This window comes from Cupressus sempervirens, chromosome 11 (genome assembly GCF_028749045.1).
Source record: "Cupressus sempervirens isolate cs-2001-9-10 chromosome 11, ASM2874904v1, whole genome shotgun sequence".
Lineage (NCBI taxonomy): Eukaryota > Viridiplantae > Streptophyta > Pinopsida > Cupressales > Cupressaceae > Cupressus > Cupressus sempervirens.
In genome coordinates this window covers 638779044-638794519 of record NC_143128.1, presented here as the reverse complement: position 1 = coordinate 638794519, position 15476 = coordinate 638779044, and the positions used below count along the sequence as shown (strand labels likewise).

The window sequence follows — 15476 nt, the reverse complement described above, 5'->3', positions numbered from 1 at the left end:
ATGGTCATCCTTGTATTGCAAGATCGTGGCTAAATTTAGATCCATTGCACCCCTCAATCCACTGATGCAGAGAGAATCTGAGGGTACCCCTATTGGAGGTAATCTAGATCCCTGCAAATAACCACACAGCAGAAACACAACAATGCAAGATCTGATACCAAATCACAACTCTTCATTCATAAAATAACTGATTACATGCAATATGCCCGACTGTAAGGCCTTCTAGGTTAGGGCCCAATACAACAGCAATTACAATAACAATGTTGCAAGATCCCTCAAGATCCAACTCCAGCTAGTCCAGATCCATACTCTGGTAGAAACCTACACAGAAATCTTAACTTGTGCTTGCAAGCCCACCAAGCAACAACTACTAGCCCTTCAAAGTTTGCATTTACACTTCATCCTCTTCTCCAAGCTGGATGACGATGACTAGAGACCCCACAAGAACCCCTACTTATACCCAACTAAGCCACAAGTCAGCCCAGTTCATTACAAATTAAATTAAATCCCTTACATTAAATATATGTTGAGCCACAAGTTAGCTACAACATGAATTAAATACCCAAAGTCGGCTTCACAAACAACTCAGCACCTACAGGAACCAAGACCGTACCGAGTGTCAAAGAGACCAAGTTGAGCATCAGCCAAACCACAAGCATTGTCGAGCTCCCAGTGCATATCGAGATCCTAACACATGTCGAGCAACCAAAACATGGCGAGCACACAGAGAGCGTCGAGCAACCAACACATGTTGAGCACTGCAATGAATGTCGAGCAATTTGTATCTATCGAGCTCCTTCAGCGACCAAACTCCTTCAATGACCGAACTCCTCAACCACAACTAGACCCTTCAACAACCGATCACCACTGTTTGGTGACCGAGTCCACAACTCTAAGCCAAAATACCTCCAACATGCAGGATTGCTAAAAACCCTAGGATGCTCCTGCATCATCCACCTTGGAGGTTGGTCGTGCTTCTCAATTAAGCTTGAATGCACAAAATGGATTTTTAGCCTCTTGGCACACAACTATGGTAGGACTTCTATTCTAACCATCTTAGATTGTGTGCTTAATAAGATGCATGAAGCTTGTCCCCCTTAACCAAGCCCAAGAGCATAGAGCGGGTTTTTGATCCATTTTGCCACTCAGTTCACCAACATGGCAAGACCTCCAATGCAAACATTTTAGGGTGGCATACAACAAGATGAGTGAACTATATACTTCAAATCTCATGAACATGTAAGGCTAGTCTATTTCATATTCACAAGGCACTTCACAAATCCAAGATATTATTTCTCATGATTTTCTAGACTATGTTCAATAAAATGCAACTTGGTGAAATAATAGATTTGTATTTAAGTAATTAGTACTACATAACACAAACTTTAACTTTTTCCAAAACTTAACAACTATTACAATCTTAATCACACAAGCTCTAATAATTATGCAACACCAAAAGAACAAGACTTATGTGGAACCTGTTGGTTCCTAAAACTCCAGATTGGAAATCCAAGAGCCTCCCACTTCTCCGATAGGACTTCTCAATTAGTTCCAGCCAACGAACAGGAATACTTTTTGATTCCCCTGCACTTCGGGCTCCACTACACTTAGGCAAGTAAACCTTCACCTTAACACGGACTGTCTGGTTCTAGGCTTTTCTAGAGCGAATTTAAGCTTTAGAGTTCTTCGAATGGTAAGGTCCTCAAACTCAGTGAAAACAAAATTAGATGTTGGATAAAAGTTGAATGTTGTGTATAAGGTTTTAAATAATTGATTTGATGTTTGCAGGAAGGAAATTATAGATTTTCTAACTTCAATAAAAAGACCAGTGCCTCTGCTCATTCGGGCGATAAAGTTAACTTCAGTGAATTATCACATACAACTTTATAATGTTTTATCCACTTTATTGCCAACAATTAAACAATCAAGATGCGATAGATCAATTATTACGCAATCTTAAATTAGTACAGATTGAATTTTAACTCCTCTGGGAGACAAACTGGACATAGATATGAAAACAATCAAATATTTCACAATATTTATGATGATCGAATTTAAATGCTAAATGATATTGTCCACTTATCCAATATTTAATTTGTATACAGAAATTCTAAAAAAATAATTACAAAGGACGATTCGCCTGTAGTTTAAATCTCCACTCCTTTAAGAATAAACAAAGAACATTTTATTTTATTATAAAAATAAAATAATAGAATTTTTATTACAAAATCATAATGAACCCCTTATTCCTCCATACAATAATAAAATATAAAATAATTCTCCTAAGAGAATATGGATGTTTGGATATTACAATGATGTTCCTTTCGCAAATAATATATCCTCCTTTTATATCTTTTCCTTCCAAGCAAATGATGTGTCCATTGGGGAAAGAGACATCTCTTTGGTTTATACTCTTTAATAAACACACCGATTACCCACTAATGTTTATGAGTTTTTAAATATGGCCAAAATAGGATTATCGGGCTTTTAATTATCAATGGCATCTCACTTGATAAATAAACATTTAAACCTACAATGCTTGGTGAATGTGATTTATTCAAATATTTTAATTCTATAAAGTATAGGACACCTGATATTCAGAAAATCTCATGCTTGCATGAACGAAGAGATGCCGGAGATAGCAAGTGAAGTTCCTAGATACATCATGCAACATGGACTTGATTTATTCTTCATCAATTGTTTTTTCCAATACCCGCGGCAATGAAACTATGGCCATTGCATAACATATTTGGTGCTATGTTTGTTCTTTTTTTTCTTTCTTTTTTCCAGTGACGTAAAGTGACTAGACGATGGTCTCTTCTAATTTTCCTCCGAGGCATTAAGCATTAATCCTGGGCCTTCTTCGAGCCTCCACGGTGGATAATTATTTAGGGCCTTCACTTCCGGTATCATCCTCTTGACCTGCAAGTCTCTTTCCTACACCAACAGCCCTCACACCATCTGCGTGTGGTCTGGAGATTAACAGTGAGGCTTCAGAGCATTTGCAATTGGAAAATCCTTACAGACAGACAGCACACGTTCAAACTGGATTTGACTTTGAAGTGATAGCATATATAGTTATTTGTGAAAGTGCAGCATATCTTTCCTTGTTCTCAAGCTTTTCCAGTCCGGTGAATCTGGGGTTTCTGTTATTGAGCCAGTTTTGTGTACTATGACATCTGCTCTTTGCTTCACAATGTGTATTGATAGAAGTTTGAATGATAACTCTTCATGCGGAATATACGAGTCTACTGTGTGAGTGAAGGATAATTCTCAACATCTTCAGACTGCATTCGTATCTGAATGTGTCATTATTGGTAATTGTGATATCTTTGGTAAATATCTTGTGGTTTTCTTCAAAAGATGTAAGAGATAAATGATAGTAGATATCTTCCTTTGATCTTCCTCAACCTGAGCTCTATCAAGAAGCTTCTTTAAGGCTCTTCTTTCTTTCAACCTTTGGAGACACTATATCCAACCTATCAGCTGCTTAATTGAAAACCTCCAGTTTTGAAAAATTTGCTACAACTGCTAGAACTCTGTTACAGTAAAGTAATAATAGCATCCCTAACTTCCCTCAATTGTTTTGTAGTTAGAATATTTTAATATGGCTAATTATAATGCTAACAACTTTCATTTGCAATCCAACTTATGTTGCTGATGAGAATATTTGGCAATTTTATCTCCAACATTATTTCAAGAATGGAGGTCCAAAATTTTGCAAAATTTTCGGTTCCATCAGAACCCTTTTGGGAAAAGACCACGACAAAATATTGCATACATAGAACTCTCTTATTAATTTTATAGGCACCAACCTACAAAAGGCACCAATCACCACAAGTAAGCACCAATTTCGCAAGAGACCCCAATCTTTTGATTGGGAAAACACCATTTTCCAAACAAAATTCCACCTTACGAAGGACACTAAGAATGTTTGGTATTGAGAAAGTGAAAAGTATTCAAGAAATAACACTTGCAATAAGTCAATTTGAGAAAAGACTGTTCATGCAGAACTATGGTAATTTATGAAAAACTCATTTATAGAGAGTTTGCATGTGGAGGTCCTTCATAATATTGAAACAAAACTTATTGTGTAAGGTATCTCCCATGGTTATACCATAGCTTATCACTTTTACAATACAAGATCCATTGAATTTTGGACCATTCGCATTGACTTTATTGCATCTATCCCTATATGTATTGTGATGATAGTATCTTCTAATTCAGTTGCATATTCTTTGGCTTGAGCCAATTCATCATTTCAGCTTGGTTTGCTGAGGCATTTTTTAATGAAAGTGCTTTAGAGTAAAAACTCTAGAAAATATCTAGCAAAGGCTTCAACCTAGTGTTGTTTCAGTGGACATAGCAAATGAATTGTGCAACAAACTCTTTTGTCAACCCATTACTATCCTTCTTTATGTTTGAAATTTGTAGAAACAAAATATGACCAACCTCAATTGCTCTGAAAAATGTCAACGTTTTTTTCCCATGATGTCCAAGCCAATGATTGAGCTTAGCAAGACGATTATACCATTTGATAACATTTCCTACTGATTTTTAAACAAACAATTAAACTAGAACATCTTGCTGAGCCACTCCCAATATAGCATGTGTATTGCTGTAGGCTGAAATGTGCTATTCTAGATGGTGACTACCACAACAATGAAAATTTGGGGAAGCCTTTTCTTCAGCCATGTAAAAATCACGATGTTCTGCAATGTCAAAGGACCAATTGTGTTTCCCCAAGACAAAGGAGGTGGAGGCAAATTGTTGTTGTTGTTGTTGCTACTTCAGTCACATGTTGCTTGCAAAGATTTTGTCTATCCCACAAAAAATATCTCAATTAGTTTGATAACAGTTTTTGAAGAAAACTTTTTAGCTCAAAATGGGGCATGAAACATTTAAAAGACAAAGACCACAAAAATTTTCTTTCCATTGTATATAGTATATAGTATATTACTTATGTAAGGTCCTAACTCTATTGGCTATAATTTTTTGCAAAATCAACTCTGAAACATTTTGTCAAACACTTTGTTTGCTAGCTCTATAACTCATTTCCTCAGTTTGAATCAGATAGGAAAATCTAGTTTAATGCTCAGAACAATAACTATAATATAGAAATATAAGAATGCAGATATAGTTTGGAAGATGTAATATGCAGATATAATTTGGATATTATAATAATCTCTCCAAAGTTATTATGCTGCTCCGTGTGCAAGTGCAAAACCCAGCAACCTCTAAACATCATAATATCCACAGAAATGCAATGGTTGCTGTTCACACCAGGTTCAGAAAAGTTTGAGACAAATATCAATTTACACAATCAAGCAATTGCTCAATGCATGAGCAAGACAGGATCAAATGAAAATGGCAATGTAAGAAGCCAGCTGGCAGATGTTCTCAAGCTAAACTCCACAAATGGGCTATCTTTCCCAGCAGGCCCAAACTTACAGTACCTGGAATTAGAATGCTTCACAAACAAATGTATAAATTTCCCACGGACCTATTCAATATTGGCCCTCATATCTCACTTCATAGTCCTTAATATAAGCTTCTCAGCACAAATACGAAAGGTAGCTTCACAGGAGATATCATTGTTTCCAGAAACAAATTCTCCTGCACTCATATGTTTAGTCATCCCTGTTTCGTACTGAATCACTGTTAAGAAATATTTCCCAAATTGGCAGAGAAATGCAGTCTCGTAATGATTAACATCATCAGAGAGAATGATTATAATGTTTAACCAAATCTTCCGTCCCTTCCTATTTCATGGAAATGAGAATACTAATATTCAACTCAAAGCATTACAAATATTAATTGACTATCAATCTTCCAACAGCCGTAAAAGTGTTTTAATTAAAATATCAAATCACAGCAAACCTTGAGCCCTCCAATAGAAATATTTCAACCTGGGCCCATATTAATAATATCCATGGCATTAATTAAATTTAATGGCAGAGGAACCTATTTATTTTTGTTCCAATGAATATAAATTTTTACCTATATAGTGCCAGCATAAATATTTCTTGAATACTAATATTTTTTATGCTGTGATATTTCAACAGAACAAAATAATATCTATCTGCTCAATACTTATTTCTACGGAATATATTCATTCTTCCAAATATTGAATATTACAGTCATTGCAAATAAATCTGCAATTCTGAAGGTCAACAAATAATTCTAAAAGATAACTTTATTCTCAATTAAATACCTCTGTAGAAAATCTTACTCAGTCTCACCATTGTAGAGCCCAGTTGAGAACTCTATTGCAAATTCAACACGAGAAATTCTGTCCAATTGACCAGATCGCCAAGGGTTCTTGTCCTGGCAAATCTGAACTGAAAGCATGAAGCTCCCTATATCTCTAAGAAAACGAAATTGAAATCCAAGCATAAACCAACCATGAATCAAAATGAGCCTCTCAATGTTCTTTTAAGCACATCCCAATGACTCTTCATTTTCTCTCTGCCTGTCTCCTCATATTCCCTTCAGTTATCCTTTTTTCTTTTACCCCCTTTTTAATTTTATTTGAACAGAGTGAAAATGACTTTATTATTTTTTTCACTGATTCATTAAAGTCATTTTAATACTAACTAAATAACCAAATTAAGTTGTCATTAAATTTATTACACTTTGACAACTTACAGACAATAGGATTGGCAGTCCAACTGCAAGATTGGTCTCTTGTAATTCATGCTCCCATGATAAGAACCAAAAGCTGATAGCATTTCGATTGGTCTTTTGTAATCCATAAAATATCACAGTTATACCTCAAATTAGACACCAGCTTACATTATGAGATCATTAATTGACTAATTCTTGAACAATATTCAATCACAATTAAAGACAACTCTCATAAGTCCTCCAAAAAAGCACCATACAAATGATCACCATTAATTTACTACTTAAGGTTTCCTATAAACAACTGAAACACTTCCTATTACAACTCTCCAATGAACACATAACACCTCTTCCCTAGATCCATTTACAATTCTCCAATGAACATCCTGCTCCAGTACAATCGAAACACAAGAACAAAGCCCACAGATAACTCCCAACACAAGAGAAAAGCCTATACAAACTCCATTAATACCAATTAGACCTTGAACATGTTTCAAAGGAATATTTCTGCAAAAGCAACTGCAGGTTTCATAGCTAAAATAAAATATGAATGCCCCAAAAACTCATTAAACATTTCAGTTGACCAGGATCGCCCCTCCAGAAGCGTCGAGTTTCTTAAAGAACAATATAGGATGCAATGACAGTTTCCTGGACCATTTGAAGAGTTCAAATAGGAAGTCTTTATTTGTATGGTCATCCACATAACAGGAAAAATGAATCAAATACTTCCAATCCATAAAAAATGCTTTCTAATGTTTCCAAGAGAATTTTTTTCTACCACAACGCTAGGATAATAAACAGATATTTGTTGAAGGCTTTTATTCTTATGGGATTTAATTTACCAAGCTCTCTCAATAAACAGAGCTGCAGACCCTTTTGTTTTCAATCTGACATTCTTCTTACTCATTTCCATCAAATAAAAAAATTTGTCCAACAAAAAGTGATCAATTAGATAGAACACTAAAAGCTGCCCCTTACTAATAGTGGGGAAACCCAAGCAAGATATGGTATAAAGGCCACCAATTACAAAGAGTATCCAAAAGTGTAATGAAGAATGGATTTGTTGCGTTACACTCCAAGTCACGTTTCTTTTCAAACATTGCAAAGTAATAATTTCCAAATACCCTTTGAAGTTTAAGAAGCATTCGTAAGTCAGATGCTTGAGAGATTTCTCAAAGATATTATGTATTAACTTTCATAACTTGAATACTTTGAAGGCTGTTCAAAGATAATTTTATATAGACTTTCATAACTGAGATGGTGGAAAGTTTCCAAAGATACTTGTATATAGACTGCCATGTCATAGTTCATACTCTGTCACAGGGTTCACCTCATTTCTTGTATGAAATTCGAAATTCAGCCAATTCCAATAAACTCTATGAAAGCCATTTTAGTTTGCCGCAAAATTTGTATGGAATGGGGTTAGGGCTATTTTAGGTGAAATACATTCAGTTTTCTGAAACACGTTCTTGAGTGGAATGAAGAATTCACAACAGAAATGAAAAACTGTATCGATGCAAGACACGCTCATGCTGGAAGCTACGGGAAGAGAAAAGAGCATTTTCTGCCACAGCACACAGAGAGACTCTCTTGTGGATGTGTGGATTGTTCCCCACAATGCAAATCCCCTCTAGCAGGACTAGGAGAGCGAACTCCTCGAACATTGGCAAGTGGTCAAAAATGCCGGTGATTCTATAATGTATTAAATAATAATTATATCGTAAGATAGAGATGGAAATAAATTTCACTTAAATAATAATTATATCGTAAGATAGAGATGGAAATAAATTTCACTTCCATCACTAGCTTATAATATATTTATTATTATTTCATATACAATAAATAACAATTTTGTGATGTAGTGATTAATTAAATACACAATTAAAATTTTAAATATATTTAAATTATTAGAATTTATAGATTTATTATAGTGAATTCAAAACATAACGTAATATTGATGAGTTCTATATAATTTTTACTTATCAGTTGTGAAACATTTATATTGACTTTCAAATTTTATGTAATGTTATTTTATTTCTACTACTAAAATAATTGTTTTATTTCAATTGCATCTAAGAATTTAACCAAATTATTATTATATTTTTTTTTTAATTATATTACTCGAATTCTTTTTGAACTTTTTACCCTTGCCGAACTTCATCCGAACTTTATTGTTGCCGAACTTGAACCTCGTGACTTAGTTCATGATATTTTTTGCACTAATATTATATTAAAACATAACTTTGGTAATTATTTTCTTTAGGTACTTTTTGGGCAACCGTTTATTGCAAACATGAAATACTGATTGCAGAAACATATCAAAGAGCTCTTGTATCGTCTGTGGTTTTGTTTCAATAGCCTTGACTGACAACTATGAAATGCTAGCTCTTGTCATTTATTATAACATTGTAATCAAAAGTTAAAACAGAAAGATTCAGCAAATTAATTTTTACTGACGTATTCCAGGAAATTTCCCCAAATTAAGACAGAATCACTGGAATTTTGAGGAAAAAAGACTATAAATGTAACTTACAATCATATTACGCATTGATGGTACACGTCCACAGACCTCAAGAGCCGGAAATGTCAATGCCTGAATAATTGATACAGGACAAAATATCATCAAATCAGACCACAAAACATCCAACAACCTATTGGCATCATGGATGGAGACTTGCTAAATGTGTGTTGTAAAAGGAATACATAATTTGAAATACTTTATGTCTCTCTTTCGTAGGGCAAGGGAGAAATATGGAAAAAATACCTCAGTCAAGAGTGTCCATGTAGTAGCAAGAGTAAATGCACCACGGCCAAATGGTTGAGCTGTAGTTCGTTGTGTCAAATGCATTAAGTATGCCTGCAAGTAGTGTACAAGTGAATGTTTAAACAATAAAATGTAACTAAAAACTTCAAAATGAATGGTCACATTGTTTAAACTCAGCCTTCAATATCTCTCTGTCCATATGTCTAACCAGCAAGTATCTAAAAGAAAATTAAAAAGAATTCCTTATGAGCAAACACAGCCCAATGGCATCAAGAGCTATGATCTGTAGCAAAACTAATAGCAAATAGGTTCCTATTAACATCAGATCATCATGTATAATCAGAGTAAACTCAGTGCAGCTTATCAACATGGTATGCATGGGATTCTTTACATGGACTGTAACAATATAGGAGAAGTTCAAATATAGCTTATACATTACTACATAAGCTTATACCACAAATTTATAACTGCAAAAGTTCATGTTTTATCTTATAGATTTAAACTTCATCAATTTGTAACTAGATTAATATAATTAATGATGTTTTTTTAGCATGTAACTTCTGTATTAAATGGTGGTGTAAAATTTACAGAAAGTGTGCCCCATCGTGATAATACCATAGCTGTTTGAATCTGACGTAGGCCTTGCCTTATGCATCCGATGGATGATATAATGTGACCAAGAGGTAGTAACCATGTGCAAACCACCCTGTTAATCAAGTCAGTAAGAAATGTGCCCAAAATCGTGGTGCCAGTTTGAAGAGTTATGCCTGGAACCCTTCCTAATGCATAGCCCTGCTACTGTTCATGGATCTAACCGCCTTACAAATGTTAGTGAAGGTAAAAATGTGGCAGTGAATGAAGGGGTGATAGTGAAAGAGGGTTGGCCTGGGATATTGTAGAGGGTGGAGGTGCGAGAGACAAGGGAGGTGTGATCTAAGGCAAGAGGAAGGGAGGACCTGTGGTTGAAGAGGGTGCACTTTAAGACCTTGGGAGACTAAAGGAAGGAAGCCGAAATGGATTAGGTGGGTTGCAAGATGAAGGAGTGTTTCTTGTAGCAGAGGAAGTGGTGGTAAAGGTCCTTAAACTATCCAAAGGAGATGAGCAATGCTTGAGGTCATGCGCAGCTTTCAGTGGAAGGAGACAATTGATTTAACGGGTAAATGCCCTTACAAGCAAGATAGGTGATTGAAGACCAATGGATGGTGTGGTGGGTGAAGAGAGGAGGGAGGCCACCAAGAGGGAAGTGACAAGGCGAATGAGCCAAGAGGAGGTGCCTCTCAAGGAAGGAAGGAGATGCTTGAGATGCATGTTGAAGAGGCCTTGGTCCCCATCCACAAAGCTAAGGGAGGTACAAGAAGGGGGGTACAAAGACAAAAAGATGAAGGCAATGGGGGTATGCAAGGGCGAAGGGGGTGGGGAGGCTGGGGGAGAAGTCAGGCAGGTGAGGCAAAGGAGGATGTGGTCAACAAGGGAAAGGCAAGTGACAATGTAGTGCCTGAAAGCGGAAGTGAGAGAAGTATGCGTAAGGGCATAATAAGCACGTTGGTGCCCCCACAGTGAGGCCAACAAGTAAACGAACCGAGGTCGGGGAGGATGGGAAGTTCATTCAAGATTGCCAATTTTGAGGACTCGCATAGCTGAAGTGGTTGACATACTTTGTAAGGGACGCCAAGAATCATTAGAGAAACCCAAAAGGTCTAGGGGGCAGATCAACCATAGAGGTGCAAATCAGATCCGACACCCGATAACGGAGTGGATTTTCTAAGTTCCTAGTCTACACGTTGAAATCACCAAAAATTAAGAATAACCCCCAAGTCAAAGAACCTCGAAATGTTGTCAAATAGATCTGTAAAAAGGTCCCCCTCTAGTCCATTGTATATGGCATAAGGTGAGGTGCTTGGTGGAAAGTAACAAACTGCAATAAAAATATCTCTAAGGCGAAAGGCCACCTAGCACACATGGACCCACATACATCTAGCAAAGCTTTCTGAATGAACTACTGACGTCACACTTTGAAACCGACTACTAACAAGGCAAGCAACCCCTCCCGAACCTCTAACACCCCCAAATCTCTTGACTGTTGTCGATAAATTCTATATTGAAGCTGACGGGTAGAATTGTATTCAAAAGGGCAAGTAACAGTTGAGTCACCCCTTCAGGAAAGTATATGTACACCGTCCGGAAGGGACTTTGGAACATCATTGTAAGCATCATAATCATATTGTAACCATTGGAGTGCATATTGCGTATATGATTAAAGTATCTGTTCTGCGTTATATCTTACTATACTACATGCGATAAGTATCCTTTTACCCTGTACGGTAAACACTAACCTACCCTCCATAAGTAAACCACCAGTGAAAACTTGTAACACCATGAAGAGGTCAAGTAGGGCTCTCATCAGTCTCAAAGACAAAAAGCAAGTTGATTGATGCAGCAATGTCCTAACGCAAGCCTGGCATAGACCAAAAGGAACCATTGTTGTTCCAACAACTAACATGTAATGTCCCAATGCTACACCCATTCTTGTCAGTGCCCGTCATTTGGCAATCATAGCCACTGAGTTGCCCACTCATCCAGGGAGTTAGTTGTCTCAAATCACTACCCTTGGTTGTAAACCATTGCACACTTGACATCCCAATGTGTTGCTACTACTAGAGCACGTGCTTTTTTGGCTCAAAAACTTGCACTTTTGTGAGGTCCTCATTTAAATATATCTTCGATGGTAGAGGGAAGAGTTTCCTTCATGCCCTAAGTACACAAAATCTATATGAAGAATTGTGGAATCATAGGAACAAGGTGGAAACATAACCAACCCATGCCCTAACAAGAGATATGTCTGAAAGCTCTATCTAGTCACAAAGGAATGAACATGCCACATCCAATGGGTCACTGGTGATGGGTAGGAAGCCACGGAACTTCAACTTGAGCTATCTAGCTTTTCTAGCCCTCCCATCCCCAAGCTTGGAATGGGAAAGGGCCTCCACACTTGCAAGAGGAGGGGCTGACCCACCCCCATTAAAGACCGTTTGTTGCCCACAATTTAAGGTGAGATTCCATTTCAATTTTCAGCAATGCTTGTTTGTTATGTAGCACATGCTGCATACATTTTATGTGTTTGATCTATGTAACCTGTACCATGTGTGAGTCTAGTAGTTGTTTGCAGTAAGCGAATTCCGTGATGGCTAGGGTAACAGTAGCAGATGTGTCTGTGACTTGTTCATTGTTCACGTCAAGCTGTTGTTTCATGTGCGCATAGTCTTTCTTCCATGAGTTACAGTCTTCCGATAAGACAGCCAATTTATCTGAAAGAACAAGCACAATGACTTCAAGGTTCTGGTTTTCGGATTCAAGGCCAGATACCCAATCCAGCAACTCAGACATGGGAACAAAGTCACCTTTAATACATTGATAAGTTTGCAGAGGGGTCGACGAAGTCCCGTGCTACCCTCGGTTAATTCCATGACACTGAGAGGTCACTGCTAGTCAATGTGAATGGACTGTAGGTTGCAGGGAGAGGTTTGGTCTGCAGAGCAGACACCCCCAGCAGTTGTTGTTCCTAGACAATAGGTTGTCTGAATAATAAGAGATATAACAGATGTGCTTTATTATAACATGAAGGGCCTTCCCCTTTTATGCAGCTTCAATCATAAAGGTAAACATATTATTAGGTTTTTATCTACACTGAAAGTTTTAGGGAAGGAAATCAACTATTTTCCTAAAACCTAAGTCACAAGGTTCGAGTTCGAGTTTGTGTTCGACAACAATAAAATTCGGATGAAGTTCGACAAAAGTAAAAAGTTCGAAAAAAAATTCGACATTTAATTTTCCTTATATTAAATTTAATTTTTATATATAACAATAAATTAATTAAATTATAAAAATAACTTAACATCGTTAGATGAAATTGAAATAAAATAAATTATTTAATTATTTATTAAAATAAAATAATATTACTTTAAATTTGAAACTTAATGTATATATTTTAGTTTTACAATTGATAAGCTAAAATTATAGAAAATAGATCAATGTAAACATTACAACAAATTTAAAATCAGTATAATGTAAACAAAATTAAAGTTTTAATTATTTATTTAATTAACATATAAATTAGAAAAGTCTTATTTATACTATATAGTATATGAAATAATAAGTAATAAATATATCTTAAATATGTACATTAAGTAATGTGTTTTAATTTATTATTTAGTACTTCATATACATTTGCGGGACTTAAAAATACTTGGAGGACTTGTATTATCTACTCTCATTTTGAGTGCTCACCATGCTAGAGAGGATTTGCGTTACAGGGAACAATCCAGATGCCTAGTAGACAATCTCTTTGTGCGGATTTTCTTTTGCAGGGATTTTCTTTTGACTGTTGGCGTGTCTTGCAGCGATATGACTTGTACATTTCCCTAGATACCAACATTGGTGTGTCTTGCATCGATAATGTTTCTTCATTTCGGGACTTCCATTCATTCCGCCCGAGAATGTGTTTCAAAGATCCCAATGTATCACCTAAAATAGCCCTAACCCTATTGCATATGATTTTTGGGACGAATAAGAGCGAATTTTATAGATTCTTTCAGAATTCGCCGAATTTCGAATTTCATACATGAAATGCGGCGAACCCTGTGACACAGCCTAAAACTATCCAGCCTAGATGCAGTCTTGCTTCTTCACAATTAACCATTATTAAATATCAAACCCACCCTGTCATAATACTTTTCCTTCTCGTATTAAAAGTACCTAGCAAAATTTTATGTTTTTATAGAGGAAGCAATAGGAGTCTGTTTCTATTAAATAAATTTGAAGTTTTCTTGCTCCCAATTCTAATTGTGAGTATGGTTATGGCAGCCGTAGCGCAGTGTTCTCAAAACACACAAACTCAATAATGAAATTCTGCCCTGTATACAAGAAAAAATGTGCCGAACTGTTCAACTATTGAAATGAAAACTGACATTAAAATTGTGATTGCAATTAGAGTTTCTAGCCAACTTCCTTGAGTTGTAATTATTATTTAACATTTCACGATGATTCCTGATATCCCATGCATAAAACTCATAATGCAAATTAAAGAATGCTAACATTCTGAACATCTATATCATTTTACCTGGTGATCTTCATCAACAGCACCATGTACTGCAGGAATAACTACAGGCGTTGCAGTGCATAAAAGGCGTCTAACCTGTAAATTTCAAAGGATTAATCCAGCCATTGCACAATCATTTACAGATAATATAACGACAACAAACGGGCATACTGTATTTCACAAAATTAGCAAATGTATGCATAAGACCTCCAAGAACTCAACTATTCCAAATATTCCAGTTTTTTAATACAAGCCACTCAATTAAACCAAAAAGCAGCAATATTGACTGTGACAACTTAAAATTGCTATTGATGCCTTTGAAGGATCAAAGTCAAAATCATTGACTATCAATCTTGCTTCTCAAAATTCTAGACAACAAACAGCTTCACCGCAAATTGCAGTGAATTCAATATGGTACAACACATGTACCTTTTTCCAAACATCATTAAAAAGTAAGAAAAGCATTAGATTAACATTTAATTTTGCAGACAAAACAGAGCATGTCCCAAGGAAACATGAAACATCTCTTAACAATATCATTTAAGTCAAAACACACTATAAAATACATCAATTGGAAGATGGTAGAACACTAGCTAACAATTCATAGCTATTGTTTCCATATATCTTGCAAATTACTGATAATAATATTCCTTTAAACAAAATTCTAGAAATGTTTCGACAAAATAAAAGTAAAACTATAATCTTATGTGCATATTATATTACTTGATGTTTCTGAAGAGTCATATTGAAGACGAACCAAACAATTATTTGGAGATGAATAGAGTTTTGATATTGTTCATAAATAGGTGCATTGCATCTCATTTGAGTGAAAGCAATTTTAAGTTTTAATTTTCACAGACCAGTTTTCTACCCTAACATTGGTATCAAAACTGACACATTTTTGCTTTCATGTGCACCAAGTCACCCTCATTTATGATTATCTTTATGTTTCATCGCATTTTATTTTCCAGAATAATTTCTTCTATTCCCTGA

The 15476-nt window shown here is 35.8% G+C and overlaps 1 protein-coding gene across 2 annotated transcripts in view; it reads right to left on the bottom strand.

The window, feature by feature from the left end:
- Positions 1–15476, bottom strand: part of EMB2771 (E3 ubiquitin ligase) — a 313580-nt gene that overhangs the window by 151996 nt on the left and 146108 nt on the right. For both annotated transcript variants that reach the window (XR_016358446.1, XM_089808665.1), the window contains exons 13-15: positions 14505–14579; positions 9389–9481; positions 9158–9217 (exon numbers count right to left, since the gene is read on the bottom strand). Coding sequence is in view for 1 of the 2 variants with exons in the window: in XM_089808665.1 (XP_089664791.1) it covers positions 9158–9217; positions 9389–9481; positions 14505–14579 (228 nt within the window). In the remaining variant the exon portion in view is untranslated. The remainder of the gene's footprint in view (positions 1–9157; positions 9218–9388; positions 9482–14504; positions 14580–15476) is intronic.